Raw genomic sequence first — 21,373 nt, forward strand, 5'->3', positions numbered from 1 at the left:
ACCTGGATGACGTACAAGAACTCATACACAAACACAACCCAAAAGTGCTGTTTACAGGAAACACACCTAAAATCAAAACACACAAACTTTCTCCGACAGTATATAACTTATCGCAAAGATCGCGATGATGCTATCGCATCATCGGGAGGTGTAGCTATAGTTATCCACAAAAGCATTGCGTGTCAACATTTACAGCTCCAAACGCCTCTTGAAGCAGTGGCAGTTCGAGCTGTCCTCCTAAACAAACTCATCACCATTAGCTCGCTTTACGTACCCCCACACTACAAATTAAACAAACATGAATTCCAGTCATTTATAGACGAATTGCCAGAACCTTATGTTGTTCTTGGCGATCTCAATGCGCACAGCTCCCTGTGGGGTGACTGTCGTATAGATGCGCGAGGTCGTCTTGTTGAACAGTTCCTTTTTTCTTCTGGTGCGTGCCTTTTGAATAAGAAGAAACCCACTTATTACTGTCTTGCAAATAATACCTTTTCTTCAATTGATCTCAGCATAGTTTCCCCGTCTATACTGCCTGAACTGGAGTGGGAAGTTGCGAACAATCCTTACGGAAGCGACCACTTACCCATACTATTAAGATCACTTAAAGAAAACGAATATCTACCACAGGCTCCTAGGTGGCAGGTCGACACAGCCGACTGGGAGAAATTCCGAACCATAACTAGCATATCATGGGATGACATGTCCTCGGTACAAATTGATGCTGCTGTGGATTACCTTACAGCTTTTATTATAGATGCCGCATCTAAATGCATACGTGAAGTAAGTGGCTCGGCATGCAAACGGCATGTCCCGTGGTGGAACGATGAATGTAGAGTCGCACGTAGGAATCAAAACAAAGCGTGGGGGTTGCTACGCGCTTCGCCCACTGCAGAGAATCTCGTTAACTTTAAGAAAGTTAAGTCTCAAGGCAGGAGAACCCGCCGACAGGCCAGAAGAGAGAGCTGGCAAAAGTTTTTATCGAACATCAACTCGTTTACAGATGAGGCGAAAGTCTGGAACCGCGTAAATAGAATTAGAGGGAGACAAACATATTCACTCCCTCTGGTAAACACACAGGGTGATACGCTGCAGCATCAGGCAGACTCACTTGGGGAGCACTTTGAGAGTGTGTCAAATTCAAAACATTATTCGAAATCCTTCCTGAAATATAAGCAAATAGAAGAATGTAAGCCACTCAAAAGAAAATGTCCACAGAGTGAATCCTACAACTGCCCATTCAGTATTGCTGAGTTGAAAGCTGCCTTGAGCTCATGCAAGAGCTCTGCGCCCGGATCTGACAGAATCATGTATGAAATGCTCAAAAACTTACACGATGACACGCAAGTTACACTACTCACACTTTTCAACACCATCTGGGATGCAGGGTACCTTCCAACCGCATGGAAGGAAGCTATTGTGGTCCCTGTTTTGAAACAAGGTAAAGATCCTTCCTCAGTGGCAAGTTACCGCCCGATAGCCCTCACAAGTTGCCTTTGTAAGGTATTTGAAAAAATGATTAATCGGCGACTGATCCATTTCCTTGAAATGAGCAAAATGCTTGATCCTTATCAATGCGGCTTTCGAGAAGGGCGGTCCACAACCGATCATCTCGTACGTGTTGAAGCAAATATTCGGGAGGCATTCATACATAAACAGTTCTTCCTATCGATATTTCTCGATATGGAAAAGGCCTATGACACAACGTGGCGTTACGGAATCTTAAGAGACCTGTCAGAAATGGGCATCCACGGTAATATGCTTAACATAATGGAAAGCTATCTGTCAAATCGTACGTTCCGGGTAAAAGTAGGCAATGCACTCTCACGTCCTTTTACGCAAGAAACGGGTGTACCCCAAGGAGGCGTGCTCAGCTGCACACTCTTCATCGTGAAGATGAACACGCTTCGCGCTTCATTACCTCAGGCCATCTTTTACTCTGTCTACGTGGACGACATTCAGATAGCTTTCAAATCCTGTAACCTCGCAGTGTGCGAGAGACAGGTACAGCATGGCCTGAACAAAGTCTCAATGTGGGCAGACAGGAATGGCTTTAAGATCAATCCTAACAAAAGCACCTGCGTTCTTTTTACAAGAAAGAGAGGAATGATCCCAGACCCTTGCTTAGAACTGGGTGGACAACAAATACCTGTAAACAAAGAACACAAATTTCTAGGTGTCATACTTGACTACAGACTCACTTTCGTCCCCCACATTAAACATCTTAAAGAAAAATGTCTAAAAACGATGAACATAATGAAACTCCTTTCCCAGAGTACATGGGGTAGTGACAGGATGTCTTTATTGAAACTCTATAAAAGCCTCATTTGTTCACGCCTAGACTATGGTGCCGTGATTTATCACTCTGCCGCCCCGAGCGCGCTAAAGATGCTAGACCCTGTTCACCATCTGGGTATCCGTTTAGCCACAGGAGCTTTCAGAACGAGTCCCGTACAAAGCTTATATGCAGAATCGAATGAGTGGTCACTTCATATCCAGAGAACATACATCAGCCAAACATATTTTTTTTAAGTCCACTCTAATCCTGAACATCCCTGTTTTAACACCATTAACGACATGACATATGCTACACTGTTTCGTAATCGTCCTTCCGTAAGACAGCCTTTCTCGCTGCGTGTGAGGGAGCTTAGTCATGAAATGCATGTTCCACTTCTCGAACTTCGCCTAATGCATCCAGCCAAGCTGCTACCTCCTTGGGAGTGGCAGTTGATACAATGCGATACATCTTTCATGGAAGTTACAAAAAACGCCCCAGAGATTGCAATCCAAATGCATTTCCGGGAACTCCAGCACAAATACTCCTGTACGGAGTTCTACACAGACGCATCGAAGTCACACGACGGGGTGTCCTATGCAGCCGTCGGTTCATCCTTCTCGGAATCCGACGTACTGCATCCGGAAACTAGTATCTTTACGGCTGAAGCCTACGCAATATTGTCGACCGTGAAGCATATAAGGAAAACAAAACTCAGAAAATCAGTTATTTTTACGGACTCCCTAAGTGTTGTGAAGGCTTTGATATCGTTCTGTAAGCGCAAAAATCCTGTTTTAATTGAACTCTATTCCGTGTTATGTAAAGCATATGTATCTAACCAGCATGTGATTATATGCTGGGTGCCTGGCCATAGGGGCATCCAGGGTAACGTTCTAGTGGACCAGATGGCCACATCAATTTCATTACATGCAGTTAGTCCTACTGCTTCGGTCCCTGTCAAAGACCTGAAGCCTTTCTTAAGAAGGAAACTACGAAACCACTGGCAACGCATGTGGGACGAAGAAATAAATAATAAGCTCCACGTGATAAAGCCACAGTTAGGATTCTGGCCTTCCGTAACAAAATCACGCCGGACAGATGTCCTATTCTGTCGTATAAGAATAGGACACACATTCGGCACACATAACTATTTACTCACCGGAAACGAGCCTCCAACCTGCGGCAGATGCGGGGAGAGGCTCACCGTCCTCCACGTCCTTCTGGAGTGTCGGAAAGCCGAACCTGAAAGAAAAAAACATTTTCCCATAGCATACCAGCAGCAGATCCCCCTTCATCCAGTAATGTTACTCGGCCCAGAACCGCTATTTGACACCGTCGCAGTTCTAAGTTATCTGAAAGATGTTGTGTTTCATGTTTTTAGCCCCACAGTTTCGTAGCGTCTCCTCTCTTCAGAGGATGGCGCTATGATAATTATTTTTGAATAGCACATGCCTCTAGGCCCTTGTGGTTCAAGGGCTCTGGCGAGGCAGCAGTGCTCCAAGAAATTTTACCATCTTATATATTTTATATTTTGCATCATCCTTCTACGATGGATTTTAATGTTCATAGTACTCGTCATTAATCATCGCCATAATTTTATAGCACATAGATTTTACGCACTTTAGAGCGACTATTTTTAGGCCACTTTACAGCCAAGTCACATCTTCGTCACAGAACTCATCATTCCACCGCGAAACCACTAACACTGTCTTGGCGCTCTTTGGCCATATCTGGCCCTTGCGCCACTAAACCACATACATTCATTCATGGTGGGTGGCTGTCGTTACTGCCGAAACAACTACGTCCAACATGCATAGAGCATCTTTCAGTTTGCTACCTGATTGTACCGTTGCTCAGTGTGTACGCACCAAAGACTTCTTGAACTTTTTTGTTCAACACAAAGAACCTTTTCCACGATACCACATTATCCACAGCAATAAACCTGAAAAAACCAGTAAACGGTATGTCACCTTTTATCTAAATCCCTAACAGACACCATCAGGCTTTAAAGCTAGAAAGATGGCAAGTGGCTACCCCCTCCTTGAGGTTTGTCCATCTACAAAATAAATCGATAACCTTGTAAACTGTGGAATGCTATGCATTGGATTTCCTAGATGACATCATGTCTAGTGACTGCAAAGGCCTGGCAGTAAGCTAATAACTGTATAAAGGTTGTCAAGGACTGAATCAACCGGCATTTACAGTTTCATGATCGTTGAATTAAGCAAATGAGTAAGATGTTAACTAGTCCATGGCGATAAACCTGAAATATCAGTAAGGGCTATGTCACCTTTTCCTTTGTCTAAATCCCTAATGGACACCATTGGACAAGGCTATAACGCTAGAACGATGGCAAGTAGCGACCTCTTCCTTGAGTTTTGTGACAAGCTGCAACATGAAAAGCTAGCAAAGCTCAGAGCCTTTGCTGCCATCCAGATAACAATGACCGACATAAGTCCCTGAACAGTCTGAGGCAAGATCTCAGATGTGGACTTGTTAGAACTAACCAAAGCAGAACTATTGGAAGGCTGGCGAGACCGAAAAGTCATTGAAGTAAAAAAAAAAAAATGGGGCAAGACAATGAAATTTAAACAAAGTATCTGATCATTACATTTGCTTCTAGTGTGCTAACAGACACGCTCGAGACAGGTAGTACTAAATTACGTGCCCGACCTAGCATTCCTAACCCTTGTTAGTGTTTCAAGTGCTAGATGTGTGGCCATGGCTTGCAAAGCTGCCGAAGTCAACTCAGATGTGCAAATTGTGGTGGCAAAGATCACCCCTACGATAACTGTTGCGGCACACCCCACTGTGTGCACTGTGAAGGCGACCACTCAGCATATTCCCGATCCTGTGAAACATGGAAAAAAAGAGAAATAAACAGTTACTTTGAAAATCGAAGGAAATATCTTGTACAAGGAAGCCAGAAAAAGGTGCACAGCTAATGTGAATGTGACGTGTGCGCAGTGAGCTTTCAGGTGTGGCACTCGCCCCCACGGTGGTGGTACCCACTAAGCAAAAGAGCTCGGCAACTCCTGGGCAGTCAGGCCACAAGGCCTTTACTCACTATTCAAGGCTCGAAAAACGAACAAGCTGCCTGCATGGATAAATGGATGGATGGATGGTTGGATGGCTGGTTGGATGGCTGGATGGATGGATGGATGCTGCGAGCGTTCCATTTGAAATGGCCTGGTGGGTTGTGCCACGAAGCTCTTGTCATTATATTGCCTAATGTCCTACCTAGATTGAAAACGAAAAAAGAACTATGAACTTGCACAACCAAATTTTCTGACCCCATATTGTGAACTTTGATTTTGTACGTCTGTTTTTTGTTGTTTCCCTACTTCCACTAATCTTCCAATCGCCTCTTGCTAATCTCTATTGCGAACACGTTTACTATTCCCCTGTTAACACTGAACCCAAGGGCTTCAAGGAGGCCAGAGGTGCATAAATTGACCGTTGGGCAGGTATCTTCACATTCTAACAAAGCATGCTCCATTGTTTCCCTAGCTTTACCGCTGCAAGCACATGCTTTCTATTCCCTGTTGTACCTCGCTTTATATGTGCATGTTCTAAGGCATCCTGATCTCACTTTGAAAAGTAAGGAGCTTCCCTTTGAGTTATTATAAATTGTTTCTTTCCTGATTTCGTTTTTTCCTCTTAAGTAGTTACTCATGGCCATACCTGCTGTGGTTGCTCAGTGGCTATGGTGTTGGGATGCTGAGCACGAGGTCGCGGGTTCGAATCCCGGCCACGGCGGCTGCATTTCGATGGGGGCGAAATGCAAAAACACCCGTGTACTTAGATTTAGGTGCACGTCGAAGAACCCCAGGTGGTCAAAATTTCCGGAGTCCTCCACTACGGCATGCCTCATAATCAGAAAGTGGTTTTGGCACGTAAAACCCCATAATTTAATTTTTTTTAACTCATGGCCACGGAGCAAGAAACATTTAGGATTGGAAACTCCGCTGTTTGCGGCGACCAGAAAAGGTCACAAGCCCGCGGAGCCATTATCATGCTGGCGGCCTGGAAAGAAATTACAGCCGTTTTGGTTGCCAGGGCAACCGGTCGAGCCTGTTGCTCCCGTTTGGCCACGGGCACCTGACTTCTATTGATGGCACGGAGGAATTGGCCGGAGAGCGCGCTGGACCCGCCTGCCCGGCCGCTGCATTTTTTTTTTTCCGCTGCGGCTTCTATGCGCCGCATGGCGCCGCCACTGCATACCGCCCTGTTGGCGCATACAATTGTGACCTTATCTGGTCGCCCGCGCTCGCTCGCGCTGACGGGAGTTTCACCTCCTAAATGTCTTCCTCCGTGCTCATGGCACAGCGCTTCCTGCAGCAGCGTCCCTAGCAGCATCGGTACGCCAAGGGAATCCCAGCTGGCAAGAAAAATACGTGCCGAGCTTTACACACCTCCCCATGCTAGCCTCCCTCCTGCGGGTGTGAGCGTTAGCCGACAAACATGGTGGTTTGGTGTGCGCCGCTTTCCTGCGCATGCGAGGTGGGTGTGCAGTAACGTGGTCAAGCGCGTGGGGCCGTGCGCTGTCTTCACTTGTGCATAGTGCTGGCGGTCGCATATCAAGTTTCAGAGAGGCAGTAGAACTGTTCACTTCCCTCTGTTTGCGTTCTTCATGACACCTGCAGTCATGTTCGCAGTCATCGGGTGAGATGTTATGTTTGCCTGTGCGTGTGTGAGGCGTGCTCACTATAATTTAATTAATAAACAAATGTTTAAAATTTTTACGGCCAGCAAAACTATGAACCTTACTTTGTGTAGTGTTGTGACACTTAGCTATCGGTATTAGTGCTTCGCCTTTCGAGTGAAACTGCAACCTTAGTGTCATTGAATTTAGTTTTTCCTAATGATCTGATAGTTGAGAAAATTTTATGCCCCTTTCGGGTAATAAAATCTATCAGTAACTGTACTTACTTGTATAAAAGTGTCAATATTTTGGCTAATTCGATATCGACTGGAGGTTCCGACTGGCTCCCATACACTTCTCTGGGCCCAAACCCATTATCTCAATCTCAAAATTAGTTTTAGCTGGATAATTTTAAGTTTGCTGGTCAGCTTTGCCTCAATATAGCCATGTTATGCGATGAAGTATATCAAGAATAAAAAGGGGTCACCGCCACGGGACAAAGTATGCATTTGTTAATTATACAGGCATGCATATGCAGTCTCCGGAGACACTGCGAACACCTAGGCGTCTGTAAGCTTACTGGCAACCATTCAGAGCTGTTTCTGATGCTGCTGTGGTGATTTGAGCCATTGTTTTGCCTTCAATTATATCTGAATTGTGTCATGTTCCTTAATTATTGCACTCGCCGTGCACAGAGAAGCAGGAAAAGAACATCTGTGTTTTGGGAAAGGAAGTCAGTAAGATAAAAATGCTCTAAGTTGATGGAAGTTTAAAACCAGGAAAAGAGTGGGGGTCTTCGTAAAACTCTGAAGGCCTGCCAGTAAACTTCTTAGGGCTCTAGGTGCTTGTGTTGTGACCAGAGATGGTGCATGTGCATGCATCAACTAAGGAACACATGCTATGTTCCTTAACAGTAGTATTCTCCTCCCCTCCTCCATGCTTGGTATGGTTCACCACATAACATGGTTGTACTACGGCGAATACTGCCAAGTGAATCACCGGAATGTTTCGGTGTTTTGTCTGCCTTTTATTTTATTCAACCAGTTTTGTCGGTCACAGAAGTCAACTCTGCAAGAAAATTTTGATATAATGAAGTGAAGGGCCGATTGGTGCCGTCTTCGTTATATTGAGGTTTAACTTTTCACCAGCTGTGTGCATGACATGCACATAGAAAAACACACAGGTACGGCAAGAAAAACACCGGAAAGCAGTCTGAGCTCTGCATGTGAATTCGCACGACAAACACGGGCTCCACAACAAGTGCAATCGTTGATCTTGGAGCCCCTGTCTTGCTCCTATATGGCTCCACTTGCCAACAGTGTTTCCAGGCTGTGCATACAGCTGGGGTGCCAATGCACGCAATGAGCAGGGATGCCTGGTGATGAGTAGGAAGGCCATCGGGCGCCAGCTGTTCAAAGGCTGAAACAGAGGAAACGGGGCAGTCGTTGTAGGCTGGCATGAGCCGCTCGAGTGCTATTGCATCTCTTGTCCCATTCATGTTGACAACATAAGTAGAACGGCGTTCAAAACATGGAAGGGGCCGATATAATGATGCTGGAGAGGTCTGCGCACAGGGCCATAGCGCACAAAAACATGCTTCGTTGTGTTGAGGTCCGTAGTCACGTATGCAGTGCGTGGGTAGGATTGCATTGGCTGTGGTTGGAGATCACGGAGAACATCTCGGAGCTTGTCGACATATTCGCTTGGTGAGAGAGAGCAGCTTCTGTGGGTTCAAAGAAGTCTGCTGGCAGACAGAGGGGCACCATAAACGAGCTCGGTGCAGGCGCACGAAAGGTCATCCTTGAATGCGGAGTGGATGCCGAGTAGCGTGAGAGGAAGAGCCTCGACCCATGTGGAAGGGAGACCATGCGCTGTGAGTGCTGCTTTGAGGTGGTGATGGAAATGCTCTACAAGTCCGTTTGTTTGAGGATGATCAGAAGCAATTGGTAGCCTCGCTGTTCTGAGCAGCCTGAGGAGCTCGGTGAAAAACAACTCAAACTGACGTCCGCGGTCCGTGACAGTGGTTGCAGGACAGCCGAACTGAGCCACGCACTTTGATACGAAGGCTGTGGCAACAGTAGCTGCTGTGATGTCGGGAATCAGCATTGCCTCTGGCTATCAGGTGAAGTGGTCCACCATCATCATCATCATCATCAGCCTAGTTACGCCCACTGCAGGGCAAAGGCCTCTCCCATACTTCTCCAACTACCCCGGTCATGTACTAATTGTGGCCATGTTGTCCCTGCAAACGTCTTAATGTCATCCGCCCACCTAACTTTCTGCCGCCCCCTGCTACGCATCCCTTCCCTTGGAATCCAGTCCGTAACCCTTAGTGACCATCGGTTATCTTCCCTCCTCATTACATGTCCGGCCCATGCCCATTTCTTTTTCTTGATTTCAACTAAGATGTCGTTTACCCGCGTTTGTTGCCTCACCCAATCTGCTCTTTTCTTATCCCTTAACGTCACACCCATCATTCTTCTTTCCATAGCTCGTTGCGTCGTCCTCAATTTCAGCAGAACCCTTTTCGTAAGTCTCCAGGTTTCTGCCCCATATGTGAGTACTGGTAACACACAGCTGTTATACACTTTCCTTTTGAGGGATAGTGGCAACCTGCTGTTCATGATTTGAGAATGCCTCCCAAACGCACCCCAGCCCATTCTTATTCTTCTGGTTATTTCAGTCTCATGATCCGGATCCGTGGTCACTACCTGCCCTAAGTAGATGTAGTCCCTTACCCCTTCCAGTGCTTCGCTACCTATCGTAAACTGCTGTTCTCTTCCGAGCCTGTTAAACATTACTTTAGTTTTCTGCAGATTAATTTTCAGACCCACCCTTCTGCTTTGCCTCTCCAGGTCAGTGAGCATGCATTGCAATTGGTCTCCTGAGTTACTAAGCAAGGCAATATCATCAGCGAATCGCAAGTTGCTAAGGTATTCTCCATCAACTTTTATCCCCAATTCTTCCCACTCCAGGCCTCTGAATACCTCCTGTAAACATGCTGTGAATAGCATTGGAGATATCGTATCTCCCTGTCTGACGCCTTTCTTTATAGGGATTTTGTTGCTTTCTTTGTGGAGGACTACGGTGGCTGTGGAGCCGCTATAGATATCTTCCAGTATCTTTACATATGGCTCATCTACACCCTGATTCCGTAATGCCTCCATGACTGCTGAGGTTTCGACTGAATCAAACGCTTTCTCGTAATCAATGAAAGCTATATATAAGGGTTGGTTATATTCGGCACATTTCTCTATCACTTGATTGATAGTGTGAATATGGTCTATTGTTGAGTAGTCTTTACGGAATCCTGCCTGGTCCTTTGGTTGACAGAAGTCTAAGGTGTTCCTGATTCTATTTGCGATTACCTTAGTAAATACTTTGTAGGCAACGGGCAGTAAGCTGATCGGTCTATAATTTTTCAAGTCTTTGGCGTCCCCTTTCTTATGGATCAGGATTATGTTAGCGTTCTTCCAAGATTCCGGTACGCTCGAGGTTATGAGGCATTGCGTATACAGGATGGCCAGTTTCTCTAGAACAATCTGACCACCATCCTTCAACAAATCTGCTGTTACCTGATCCTCCCCGGCTGCCTTCCCCCTTTGCATAGCTCCTAAGGCTTTCTTTACTTCTTCTGGCGTTACCTGTGGGATTTCGAATTCCTCTAGGCTATTCTCTCTTCCACTATCGTCGTGGGTGCCACTGGTACTGTATAAATCTCTATAGAACTCCTCAGCCACTTGAACTATCTCATCCATATTAGTAACGATATTGCCGGCTTTGTCTCTTAACGCACACATCTGAGTCTTGCCTATTCCTAGTTTCTTCTTCACTGTTTTTAGGCTTCCTCCGTTCCTGAGAGCCTGTTCAATTCTATCCATATTATACTTCCTTATGTCAGCTGTCTTACGCTTGTTGATTAACTTCGAAAGTTCTGCCAGTTCTATTCTAGCTGTAGGGTTAGAGGCTTTCATACATTGGCGTTTCTTGATCAGATCTTTCGTCTCCTGCGATAGTTTGCTGGTATCCTGCCTAATGGAATTACCACCGGCTTCCATTGCACACTCCTTAATGATGCCCACAAGATTGTCGTTCATTGCTTCAACACTAAGGTCCTCTTCCTGAGTTAAAGCAGAGTACCTGTTCTGTAGCTTGATCTGGAACTCCTCTAGTTTCCCTCTTACCGCTAATTCATTGATTGGCTTCTTGTGTACCAGTTTCTTCCGTTCCCTCCTCAAGTCTAGGCTAATTCGAGTTCTTACCATCCTATGGTCACTGCAGCGTACCTTGCCGAGTACGTCTACATCTTGTATGATGCCAGGGTTCGCGCAGAGTATGAAGTCGATTTCATTTCTAGTCTCACCATTCGGGCTCCTCCACGTCCACTTTCGACTAACCCGCTTGCGGAAAAATGTGTTCATTATCCGCATATTATTCTGTTCTGCAAACTCTACTAATAATTCTCCTCTGCTATTCCTAGAGCCTATGCCATATTCCCCCACTGACTTGTCTCCAGCCTGCTTCTTGCCTACCCTGGCATTGAAGTCGCCCATCAGTATAGTGTATTTTGTTTTGACTTTACCCATCGCAGATTCCACGTCTTCATAAAAGCTTTCGACTTCCTGGTCATCATGACTGCATGTAGGGGCATAGACTTGTACCACCTTCAATTTGTACCTCTTATTAAGTTTCACAACAAGACCTGCCACCCTCTCGTTAATGCTATAGAATTCCTGTATGTTACCAGCTATTTCCTTATTAATCAGGAATCAGACTCCTAGTTCTCGCCTCTCCGCTAAGCCCCGGTAACACAGTACATGCCCGCTTTTTAGCACTGTATATGCTTCTTTTGTCCTCCTAACCTCACTGAGCCCTATTATATCCCATTTACTACCCTCTAATTCCTCCAATAATACTGCTAGACTCGCCTCACTAGATAGCGTTCTAACGTTAAACGTTGCCAGGTTCAGATTCCAATGGCGGCCTGTCCGGAGCCAGGTATTCTTAGCACCCTCTGCAGCGTTACAGATCTGACCGCCGCCGTGGTCAGTTGCTTCGCGGCTGCTGGGGACTGAGGGCCGGGGTTTGATTGTTGTATTCATATAGGAGGTTGTGGCCAAGTACTGCACCAGGGTGGCCAATCCTGCTCTGGTGAGAGAGTGCGTTACCGGTTCTGGTCACCGGGATCAGGCCGCACTCCAGGCCTGTTTGTGCAATTTCTCAACACACGGTTTTTTTTTCTTTTTTTTTTGTATTTCCCGGAGGAGAATTGCGCGGCACCAGGATTTGAATCACGGTCCCCTTGCACTGGAGACGGATACTCTACCGTCCCCGCAGGAGTTAAATTAAAATTTGAATTATGGTGTTTTGCGTGACAAAAAACCACTATCTGATTATGCACGCCGTAGTGGAGGACTCCGAAAATTTCGACCACCTGGGGTTCTTTAACGTGCACCTAATTCTAAGTACACGGGTATTTTCGCATTTCGCCCCCATCGAAATGCGGCCGCCGTGGCCGGGGTCCGATCCCGCGACCTCGTGCTCAGCAGTCTAACACCATGACCACTGAGCAACCACGGCGGGTCCCGCAGGAGTTGTACGCCTCATTTAACCTACAGTGGCGCCCTATTTGATCAGTCAAGGTGGACCAATCTGAGCTCGGTTATAGCGCATGGATGGCACTCGGCTAGAGAACCTGGTATTTATGACCTGCACATGTGTGGCCACACATAATTGAGGATATAGAATTTTTTTTCTTTTTTTTTTTTCTTTTTTTTAGGAGGGTTTCCGTACTGATCGCATGCGCGTGCTGTTTCTTTGTCTCTGCGTGTAGTAGTTAAGAGAGTCAGTTTAAGGGCGGAGAAGAGGGAAGGAAAGGAAAGCAAACTTGCAGCGCCGTGGTTTTAAAGCGCAACCGTGGTAGAGAAACGGAAAGGCGATATAAGCATGCGTGGCCATGATACGCACACGACAAACTGCCTTAAGGTATTTAGAATTGAGGGGTAGTTTCGTTAACAAACTATAACACGGCAATCAGCACTCGAATATAATTATAACCCTAATAATAATTGTAAATATTCATCTCATCTATAGTATCTAAAGCGCGCGTTGTTTCTTGCCTCTGCGTGTAGTAGTTAAGAGAGCCAGTTTAAGGGCGGAGAAGAGGGAAGGAAAAGAAAGCAAACTTGCAGCGCCGTGGTTTTAAGGCGCAACCGTGGTAGAGAAACGGAAAGGCGATATAAGCATGCGTGGCCATGATACGCACACGACAAACTGCCTTACAATATTTAGACTTGAGGGGAAGCTTCGTTAACAAACTATAACACGGCAATGAGCACTCGAATACGACGAGAGAAATAATTGAGACGTGGAAAATTCCCTTGAAATAAATCTGGTTTGCGAGACAAATGCTTGTATGTATTGAATCTCTTAAAAGATGAGGGGGGAAATATGCGCTCACCGAGAGGGCATCGTCCGCACGAGACCACCGCCAGGCTCCTTACGGGGATGTGGAGAGCTTCGCGGCCGGAACGAAGCCCCCCCTCTCCGCCGGCCAGGCGTGGAAAACGCGCTTTCCGATCGCTCAAGGTTGCGTAGGAATGGTATAGTTCTAGCGTCTAGGAAAAGTTTTAACAGGTGCGAGGACGGCACGCATAGCGTGGGAAGCTAGCCGCCGGAATAGCTATCTTCGAGAGCTATTCTATATTATATTATATTATACTTCGAGAGCTATGACTGATGCTTTTCTATATATATGTATTCATCTCATCTATACGATCGCATGCGCGTGCTGTTTCTTTGTCTCTGCGTGTAGTAGTTAAGAGAGTCAGTTTAAGGGCGGAGAAGAGGGAAGGAAAGGAAAGCAAACTTGCAGCGCCGTGGTTTTAAAGCGCAACCGTGGTAGAGAAACGGAAAGGCGATATAAGCATGCGTGGCCATGATACGCACACGACAAACTGCCTTAAGGTATTTAGAATTGAGGGGTAGTTTCGTTAACAAACTATAACACGGCAATCAGCACTCGAATATAATTATAACCCTAATAATAATTGTAAATATTCATCTCATCTATAGTATCTAAAGCGCGCGTTGTTTCTTGCCTCTGCGTGTAGTAGTTAAGAGAGCCAGTTTAAGGGCGGAGAAGAGGGAAGGAAAAGAAAGCAAACTTGCAGCGCCGTGGTTTTAAGGCGCAACCGTGGTAGAGAAACGGAAAGGCGATATAAGCATGCGTGGCCATGATACGCACACGACAAACTGCCTTACAATATTTAGACTTGAGGGGAAGCTTCGTTAACAAACTATAACACGGCAATGAGCACTCGAATACGACGAGAGAAATAATTGAGACGTGGAAAATTCCCTTGAAATAAATCTGGTTTGCGAGACAAATGCTTGTATGTATTGAATCTCTTAAAAGATGAGGGGGGAAATATGCGCTCACCGAGAGGGCATCGTCCGCACGAGACCACCGCCAGGCTCCTTACGGGGATGTCGAAGTGGTCCACACATGTCAATAAATAGCGGTGGCCTTGACAAGGGGGAAGAGGGCAAATGATGTCGACGTGAACTACTGCGAAGCGCTGGTTGGGCTGCAGGAAACGTTTACACCAGAACGTTGAGCGGACCACGTAAGAGGAAGGAAACAAGAAAGGGAAAAACGAAAAGTGGCGGCAATTCCCTACCTTCATAAGGTTTCCCACAACCTAAAAAAGGTCGGGCAACGTTCTGGTGTAAACGTTGTGTTTACAGCACCTAACAAACTCTTGAGGTTGAGTGTGATGAGCTGTCCCATGAGGAAACCAAAGCCTGGTTGCACTACCGCGCACAAAGATAGTTTTGTTGCATGCACTCGCAATGTTGTGTATAAGATCCCACTCTCATGTGGGAAGTACTACGTGGGCCAGACGGGCAGATGTTTAAACGTGCGTTTGGCGGAGCATAGTAACAAAGTGGAGAGCATCGCAATAGATGGGCATCTGGCTGCCCATTGTAGAAAATGTGACGCGAAGGCTCCATGCTTCCCGCTATTAGAACGAACTGCTGTTGTCTATCGCCACAAGAATAAGATTACGAGGGAAATTGTGGAAGCAGCTGAGATAGCCAGAGCAGGTGACGAGTGTGTTAGCACGCCGTCTATATTTTTATCAAGGAAAGAGCTTGAATTTTTGGGCATAATAGTCACATGACTGTCTTTTCCCCCTTCCCTTCAGTGTGTTCTATTGTAGTGGCGTCCCAGTGAGTATATATATATACTCACCAGCTGCAATAAATCAATTGTTGAAATTTAGCGCTCATCCTGTGTTCTGCTTGTCCCTGTGTAATTTTTGCGCTATGTATCCCGGTCTGAGTGGGTACTGGCCCGGAAGGGTCTTGGTATTCAGGAACCGGTAGTCTCTGCATGGTCTCCGGTCTCCTGACTTCTTGGGGACAAGGTGGAAGGGAGATACCCATCTGCTAGAGGAGGGTCTGATGATGCCAAGCTCCAACATGGGTTCAAATTCTGCACGGGCCACTTTGAGTTTGTCGGGAGCCAGGGGTCATGGGCTAGAGAAGACAAGTGGTCCTGAGGTTATGATATGATGCCGGATGTCATGGCTGACTGGTTGAGCCCAGTCCGGCAGTGATATTATCTTGGGAAATTCTTTGATCAGAGCTGCAAACGGCTCCTTAGCAACTGCTGTAGTGCGTGAGGTCGCCACATCAGCAGTTGTGCACATAGCAATGCCCTGAATGTATAGGTTGGTTGTGTAGTCAAGGAGGCACTTCCTCTTGACATCAATGAGAAGTCCGTGTTTGGTTAGAAAGTCAGCGCCAATGATGGCAGATCCAACGTCGGCAACCAAAAACACCCAGCGGAAGATTCTTCAAAGTCCCAGGTTGAGCGTCGGAGAACGTTGCCTGGGCACAGGAGTGAGTGTTCTGTTCACTGCTTGCAGATAGGATGTTGCAGGGGAAGCACTTTCTGCTTTAGTGCCTGGGAGAACGCTCACCTGAGTGTCGATAAGAAATTTTTGTCTGGTGGTTCGGTCGACGACTTTAAAGGGGCGACATGCTTCTTGGCACTGACCGCCCGTCGCCGCTAGCGGTTGGCCAGCCGGTTTTCTGTCCAGGTGCATGGCAAGAGGCAGTGGCGGGTTTTGGCGCCGAAGCGGGGATGATAAAAGCACATTCGTGGACCCGCGGACTCGCTTTGTTAACCCTGTCCGCGATGGCGAGATGCTGAGGAGCGCCGATGTTGGCGGCTCCGGGTGAGTAGCTGCCGCGATGAGTTGATTGAGCTGGGCACCAAGGCGGTCAACCTTGGTGGGAGCAGCAGTGGTAGGTGCAGGGTGGCGCAGCTGAGGAGTCACGACAGGAATGGCCGGTGGCACAGACTGCATTGTAGCGCTTAAGGAGGCAACCGAGAGGTGTGGTGTAGCTACCTCCAACACTTTGTTGGCTAGCGCAGTCAGAGATGTCAGGTCCATAGCTGTGGCTGTGGCCAGGACCGTTTGCTTGTGCGATGGTAAGCGTTGGAGGAACAGCTCGTGTAGCCCAGCACTATGGTCTGAGCACTGGTGCCAAGCAGCTGTAGCATGTGCCACAAGAGCTGGCTTGGCCGTTTGTCACCGAGCTCCTCTGCGGAGGGCTACTGCTGGATCCTCGTCCTGCCCGAACCAGCTGTTCTTTGGAGCAGGGCTGCCTTGAGGTCATTGTAGGGCTGTGCCGGTGGATTGTTGCGGAATGTGGTTACTATATCCGCTACCTCTTCTGCGGCTGTTCATGGGAGTGAGCTGATGATGTGATGAAATTTCTGCTGCTGGGAGGTGATTGGTGAAAGCTAAAACTGCAACTCCATTGCAGCTTTGCGTTGGTGTCCTGTCTTCGTCAGTGGTGGCGAAGGCGGTTCTACGTTAATAGGGTTCATGGAAAAATCGTGTCACCAATAGTAGGGCCCTTGCAAAGGAAGGGGCCCGAGACGGGAAATCCTTGCTATAGTGTGTTTATTCACTCTCTAAGGTACTGCAGTGAGCCAGTGCAGGAGGTGCATACCGCCGCTGTGAGGGAGAGGAAAAAGAAGGAAAGAGCATGCACAGGTGTCCGATTTTCTGGAGCCCGGTGTAAGAAATATTCGTACACCGTGGTCTGAAGTAAATATTCGGAGCACTAGCACTGCTAGCTGACGTGCAGATCGTTGTATGTGCCGGCAAGGGCTGGCACCGCTACCTGCCGCGCAGATCATTTTGCTAGCGAGGGCTGGTGCCACTACAATGAGATACATTATTGAGAGAATGTCAACACCAGCCTCTTTTACACATTTGGGCCTTGGAGCACTACTTCTATCTGCAGGACTTGTTAGAACTCAAGTAAGCCCGCCGGCAGTTTTAGTTTATTAGGTTACAGAAAACTGGGACAGTACTACAAGAGATGCAGATACACACTTTCAATGCTTGTTTATACACCGCACAGTGGCATCCTGTGCAAGTGCATGTGGACAACTTGAGAAAGCATGAGAAGATGGCTTGTATGCAATGACATTCAATATAAAGCGCGCAAATTATACGTGTGACTGTTATGGTCATTCATTGGTTCCCCAACAGCTCTAAAAGGTCAAGCTGCCCACAGGTTGTGCAATTTTGTTTCAAATGTATGCGCCTTGCTTCGACTACGTTATAACCGGGCATTGTAGCATTTATCTTTCATAGCAGACATGACTTAGTGAAGGAAGGATGGTGTTACTTCAATTCCATTGCATTAACTGGCTTTGTGGTGCCAAAGAACACTTTACTGTTTATTTTCTAAAAATAGTCATTTTCTTTTATTGCAGGAGGGGGCAGAATCTCGCATCCTGGATGCGTCGTGGGTTTCTACAAACAACTCGAGCATGAGTCCCCGTCGTCGATCTTTTCGTAAGTGTTTGCATGTAAGCAAAAACAAAATGAAAAAGGGAACAGCAGTGCCTCCTGCCTTACGAATGTCCACCCGAGTAAGGAAACTTTATTCGCCAATGCCGTACTGAGATGTACAGGTTTTTATGCAGGCAGTTTCTTGCAATTTTCTTGAGGGAAAAGTGGGAGTGCTGGTGAAAAAGGTGGCTTTGTGTAGGCATTTTTCCTGGAGCTGCTGAAATACCTTGCGAGATGTCTGGTGAATGGTGACCGTTTTTTATTTTGTACTAAAAGGAGGCACATAGTAGCCCTGCTAAATAATGAAAATTTAATGCTATCTGTATGTAATGATGACATTCAGTACATCAAATGACACAACATTCCTGTGGTACTACATGGCAAAATTTAATACCTTCATATACGGTAGTGACAGCAGGGTTCATGAAAAAAAAAAAAAATAGAAGACAATAAAAGTCAAGTGTGTGCACAAAAGGCTTTAAATATTATTATTGGTCTAAAAAAATTGGATTCATGGTCACCTTGTCAAACATTCAAATCATGCTTTCACAAATAATAGAGCAATGCTTGTCTATACGAGATAGATACAAAACTTTTAAGTCAGCTACCGTTGCGATAAGTTCTCAACATAATGATGTGGCCAATATAGTCCCCTGCACTAGGACGACGCTACCACATCAAGCGCCGGCAGTGGGGAGTGAATGCTTCAAGTACAAAGTACAGACGAGGCACAACACAATGTATGCAGTTCAAAGCAGAACTTCTGCTGTTACTGCTCTAGACTTGAGGTTTCGTATTGCCCGCTGGACTTGGCATGGGGGGCTGGCTTGATGGCTCGTCGGCACTGATGCGGCTGCCACCGTGGTAGCATAGCATTGGTAGGTTCGGAATATGCGCAGTGCATTTAGAAACATTAAAACTTTTCATGCAGTATGGTCTGTGCTTAGAGAGGTAAAAACCATAAAGAATGAACCACCGCGGGCATTATTCGATTTTAGCCAATACTTATAAATTTTCCTATACAGTTAAGCCTCACGAAACGAACGAACGATACGAGACGAAAGGCGATAACGGATACGAAAGGCTCGGACAAGAAGAGAGAAGACGAAGAGAACGAGGCTGAGGCGTTCATTATGTTCTTCAAACGTGCTGCCAAAGATTACAACATCATTGAGGTAACACATACACATCTCCCACTTTAGACCACGTAGTACTGTGTCCATGAATCTTTCAAAGGTGGCAGGAGCATTGCAAAGGCCAAAAGGCATAACATTAAATTCGAATAGGCCATCTGGAGTCACGAAAGCAGTTTCTTCCTCGTCGGCAGGGTCCATTGGTATTTGCGAATACCCCGATTGCAAATCAAGTGTTGAGAAGTAAGAAGCAGCGTGTAAGCAATCAATGACGTCATTGATTTGTGGTAGTGGATAGACATCTTTCTTCGTCGCTGCGTTTAGATGTCTGTGATCCATGCAGAATCATCAGGAGCCATCTTTTTTTCGTACCAGGATTACTGGGGGTGCCCATAGACTAGACGACTCTTAACCGACACCTTTCTTCATCATCTCCTTGACTTGCTCTGCAATAACTTTGTGCTTGGACGATGACACTCGGTAGGGCTTCTGGCGGGTGGGGTGTGCTGAGCCGTTATCTATTCTGTGACGAGCGCGGGACGAAGGTAAATGAAGAGGTGCATCTCCATGCGTCAAGTCAAATGCAGCCTCATGCCTGGCAAGGACCTGTACTAGTGCTTGCCGTTCCGATGTACCGAGAGCCTTTCTGATCATGCCAAGCACTAGCTCTTCAGAATGGCGATTATCGCAAGGAGAGCAAGCTGTAGAGACGTCCGTAGTTAGTGCTGCTATTGAGCTACATGAGGCTTTATCGAAGAGAGTGATTTTCATACCGCGAGGAAGGACAACCGGTGTGGCGGAACAGTTCAGCGCCCACAATGTGGCGACTCCTTTCGTCATACACGCGACAGAGCAGGGCACAAGTATATCTTTTTTAGCACAGTTTACGCGGAGAGGCCTAACTACAAGGTCAACACAATCAGCATCCACAGTAGTTGCAGAAACACGAACGGGCGTCAGGCACCACGACGGTGCAATCACTTCATCGAGAACACTGAGTGTCTGTGTCCCTCTCTTCACCACCCGAGCTTTGTTCGGACATCGCTGATATAAATAACTTATTCAATGATATTTCACCACAACCACAGTCCACGGAAGCGCCGCACTGTTCAAGAAAATCAATACCAAGAATAACACCGTGCGAGCAACGAGAAAGAACAAGGAATTCCGACACACACTTTCCCAGCCAACAAAACACTCGCAGCACAAACACCAAGGGGATGAAGTCACTTCCCGCCTACTCCATGAAAGGTAATACCATTATTCCAAGAAAACATAACTTTGTAGCCTAGACGGTTTTTGAAAGCGAGGCTCATCACAGACACAGTTGCCCCAGTATCAACTAACGCCATGGTCGGTATTCCGTCAATCGAGACATTCACTTTGTTTTTGTACATCACAACAGGCAGAGGTATTTCTTGTAAAGACTGTCCGGCGACCTCACCTCCGTTGGCCGCGGATGCTAGTTTCCCGGCAGCGGTGAGGAAGAACGGCGCCGAGGGGATGGAGAGCGACGGGGACAGCTATTTGGTAGTGTCAAACTCCGCTCAGATGCTGGCGAATCGCTGCGTCTGGTCTCGTGTGAGAAGTGATCTTATGAAGTACGGGTTCTGGGTGGCAAGAACATCGATGGTGTCCTACATGATTGACGGGCTTGGTGACAATACCGAGCTATATGGCCCGTGGACCTGTAGTTGTAGCATACAGGAGGGTCGCGGTTCTCAGCGTCTTCCTTGAAACGAATGGTAGACGGCTGCAGGCGGCGAGAAAGTTCGTGGTCATGTGGATAATGTGTCTCTGCTGCTTGCTGAAATTCGTTATATCTTTCATAAGTCGCGTCGTGGTAGTAGGGTCGGTGCTGTTCTTGTCGCGTCCTGGCAGAAGTCGCAGGGCCTCAGGGGTAAAAACGTGGCTGCTCTCGTTGTGGCCGAGCGTCATAAGTAGGGCCTCTGTCGTAAGGACGTGGCTGCTGTCGGGGCGCGAGTTCATAACCCTCAGTGCCCCTTGCCGCAGGATACGGGGAGAAGGATGCCACGTTTGGCTCGAAATCTGGTGGCAGGCGGAAGCTGTGAGTGCCTGGATGTGTCACTTGCGCGTGCAGGCTGAGTTCTTCCTGAACTATTTGTCTGATCGTTGATGCATGATCAAGGGTCTGGTGGCTGTCCACGCTTGCAACTGTCGTCACATTGGCTAGCCTGCCAAACTTCGGCGTTATGCGTCTCGTCTTTAGTCGCTCGAAAGTGCGACAGTGCCGAATGATGTCAGTGACGGAAGCCAAGTTGTCTTTTGCGATTAGGAAATTGTAAACATCCTCGGCAATTCCTTTTAGGATGTGCAGACTTTGTCTTCCTCGGACATTCCAGAGTCCACCATCCTACACAGTTTTATTACTGCCTCAATGTAGGTCATGCAGGTTTCGCCTGGCACTTGCGCA

The 21,373-nt window shown here is 46.9% G+C and overlaps 1 protein-coding gene across 3 annotated transcripts in view; it reads left to right on the forward strand.

Annotated features, from left to right (window-relative positions):
- LOC142592652 (protein NEDD1-like) overlaps positions 1-21,373 on the forward strand; it is a 137,605-nt gene that overhangs the window by 95,874 nt on the left and 20,358 nt on the right. For all 3 annotated transcript variants that reach the window (XM_075704214.1, XM_075704216.1, XM_075704215.1), the window contains one exon: positions 17,728-17,809. In XM_075704214.1, the coding sequence (XP_075560329.1) occupies positions 17,728-17,809 (82 nt within the window). The remainder of the gene's footprint in view (positions 1-17,727; positions 17,810-21,373) is intronic.

The sequence above is a fragment of the Dermacentor variabilis genome, chromosome 9 (genome assembly GCF_050947875.1).
Source record: "Dermacentor variabilis isolate Ectoservices chromosome 9, ASM5094787v1, whole genome shotgun sequence".
Lineage (NCBI taxonomy): Eukaryota > Metazoa > Arthropoda > Arachnida > Ixodida > Ixodidae > Dermacentor > Dermacentor variabilis.